The 2,861-nt window shown below is 39.0% G+C and overlaps 1 protein-coding gene across 4 annotated transcripts in view; it reads right to left on the reverse strand.

Annotated features, from left to right (window-relative positions):
- Positions 1 to 36: 36 nt before the first annotated feature.
- Positions 37 to 2,861, reverse strand: part of LOC106880214 (myosin light chain kinase, smooth muscle) — a 133,766-nt gene continuing 130,941 nt past the window's right edge. For all 4 annotated transcript variants that reach the window (XM_014930074.2, XM_014930073.2, XM_014930075.2 and 1 more), the window contains 2 exons: positions 1,749 to 1,811; positions 37 to 507 (listed from right to left, as the gene is read on the reverse strand). In XM_014930074.2, coding sequence (XP_014785560.1) covers positions 1,758 to 1,811 — 54 coding nt within the window. In that variant the 3' untranslated portion in view covers positions 37 to 507; positions 1,749 to 1,757. The remainder of the gene's footprint in view (positions 508 to 1,748; positions 1,812 to 2,861) is intronic.

The raw sequence follows: 2,861 nt of genomic DNA on the forward strand, positions 1-2,861 counted from the left end.
TCTAACCCTAGGGTTAGGGTTAGGGTTAGAGTTAGGGTTAGGGTTAGGGTTAATTGTTTCAGAATCGTTTGTTTATGTAGTCGGCACTTAATGTATATCGGCTGAATGGACGTCAGTGATTGGTTGAAATTACAGAAATACGACAACTTTAACATGGAATAATTTATGGATTTCTTTTTTTTTTAAGAAGACTAAGAGAAAAAGATGTTTTATATGACACATTCTACCAGTGTTCCAAGTTTCAAAGTGTTTCGTTAATGAAAAATGTGGCCCCCGTTTTAAAAAAGATCCTATAATCGTTAATAAGTATCTTCTAGATATTGTCAGTGACGTCTTAAAGGAATGTGTGTTGGTGTGAATAAAGAAGTAAACAGAAAAAAAAAAAAAATAAAAGAGTCTTCCTGTGGAGATTACAGTTTGACATAGGTAGATGTGGACGGTTCGTTCAATGAAGACAACCAACTGCAGAAATATGTAGCACTCAGACTACCGTAACAATGTTCATATCTGAAATATTGAGTAAAGAAAAAAGAATGAAACTTTGTTATTTTGATTCCCAGAATCTGATGTAGACAGCGAAAATATGATGAACGAGAAAAATTTAGAAGAATTCAAGAAATATTTATTCGTTCCACTTAGTATGTTGTTGTTTCCCCACAGTTAATCGGTTTTTCAGCCAGAACACTTACAGTCAAATATGTTCTTTAATAGAATTCATTCTAATTTTGGCATAAGGTCAGCAATTTTCAGGGGAGTGGCTAAGTCGATTACATCGATCCCAGTACTTGGCTGGTACATTGTTTTATCGACCCAGAAAAGATGAAAGGCAAATCGATCTCAACGAAGGAGAGGAAAAATCAATAAATACAAGGGCCTGACCGGCTGCTATCAGTTTGTGTCGGTTGTCATCGAGACGTCAGGTGTTCTTGGATCCCGTACTACCGATTTCCTCCGCAAAACAGGGATAACGGCGGCCCGTCGGAGAAAAGAGCCCTGTGAGGTGGAGTGGCTGCTGAAACGAGTATTGCTGGCCATTCTCCACAGCAACGCCATCGCGGTCATTACCGCCGGTCTATTGCCCCCTCCACCTTCTTTTTCTTTTCTTTCTTTTCCTTTCTTATCACTCTTCCCCCCCTGTTTCTTTGTATTTAAATGTTATGATTTCCGACTTTTATACGATTCTACCAGCTCGTCGCCTTAATCTATTCCATAATAGCCTTTCATCTTATAGGCACAAGGCCAGCAATGTTCGGGGAGGAAGTCAGTCGGAGTAGTGGATACACGGGCCTTAGTATTAGATTGGTACGTATTTCAAATTTTGTCACACGGCCAGCAATTTCGGGGGGGGGGGAGGAAACCAAAACGATTACATCGACCCCAGAACTCAACTGGTACTTATTTTACCGACTCCGAAAGAATGAAAGGCAAAATCGACCTCAGCGGAATTTGAACCCAGAAGGTGAAGATGGACGAAATGCCGTTAAGCATTTTGACTGGCGTGGTAACGATTCTGCCAGCTTACCAACTTAATAATAATAATAATAATAATAAATAATGATGATAATGATGATGACAACTAAGGTGCTGATGGTGATGATAATGTGGATGGTGGTAGTGGTGGTGATGATGGTGTTGTTGGTGGTGATGACGACGATGATGATAATAATGATGATGTTGACGATGATGACGTCGCCGTCGACAACACACTAAAGATAAATATGAAAAACAACGAAAGAGTAGTAACTTACTGATATTTATTATACCAACCGGACTCCCATGCGTTTTAGAGCAACCATGGCGTTTGTTGCCTTCTGCAAATATATTAACAATTCATTAGACATAATGATTATTTACCTTATATTATCAATGACAGTCACACATCATTATCATTCACCTCAGTTCTGTTCCAGTATAAAATAAGTCTTCTTTGTATCTCCTTGAAATACTAAAGCAGGACCCCAGTTTCTGTCCCTCTGTCATACTCTGACCTCTCATCAGTTGGCACAAAGCCACTTCCCTCAATACAATTCCCCTTCAGTTGAGGTGTATGTGTGGAGGGTCTTCTCTTGCAAGTTACTCGGTGGCCTCTTTGGTGCTAGTATCCACGCAGAAAAGCACCCTGTACGATCTGTAAAGTGTTTGGCGTTATGAAGTGCCTCCAATTGTAGATATCGTGTCAAAGCGGACAGTAAAGCCAGGTGCAGTCCACTGGCTCGCCAGCTCCTGCCAAACTGTCCAACCCATACCAGCATGGAAAACGGTCGTTAAATGACGATAATGATGGTGATGATGATTCCCTCTAAGTAGTCATCTTTGACATTTCCGTTATCGTAAAAGAGTTGAAGATTATTAAGGTCTTTCGTGTCAATTATGGAATTATGCCAATTGCCAAGTAAATGTTTCTCGGATCAAGGTTAGCGTTATTACTACATTCTAGTGACCTTCATAAAACCAGATCCTTTCCTGTTCGCTAATTAAGTATAAAAGACACCCAAAAGGAGAGGATCGTTAAAAGGACAAAGTGTAAAGTTCGAGTTCAAGATCGAGTGTTGGACACAATCACGCCATAGTAAACATCAAGTTAATACCAGTGTCTGTTCGTCTCTCGCCTTCAAAACATAAAGTGGCTAGACATCCTAGATCTCTCTCTCTTTCTCTCTCTCACTCTCTCTCTCTTTCTACATACATACATACATACATACATACATACATACATATATATATATATATATATATATATATATATATATATAAATGAAAAATGTATTAAATACTACAAAATGTACACGTAGGCCAGACACCAGAACCCTAATACTTCATCAGTTATTGACCGAAAAATATTAACACTTAGTTTCATGCTT

Source organism: Octopus bimaculoides, chromosome 7 (assembly GCF_001194135.2).
Source record: "Octopus bimaculoides isolate UCB-OBI-ISO-001 chromosome 7, ASM119413v2, whole genome shotgun sequence".
Lineage (NCBI taxonomy): Eukaryota > Metazoa > Mollusca > Cephalopoda > Octopoda > Octopodidae > Octopus > Octopus bimaculoides.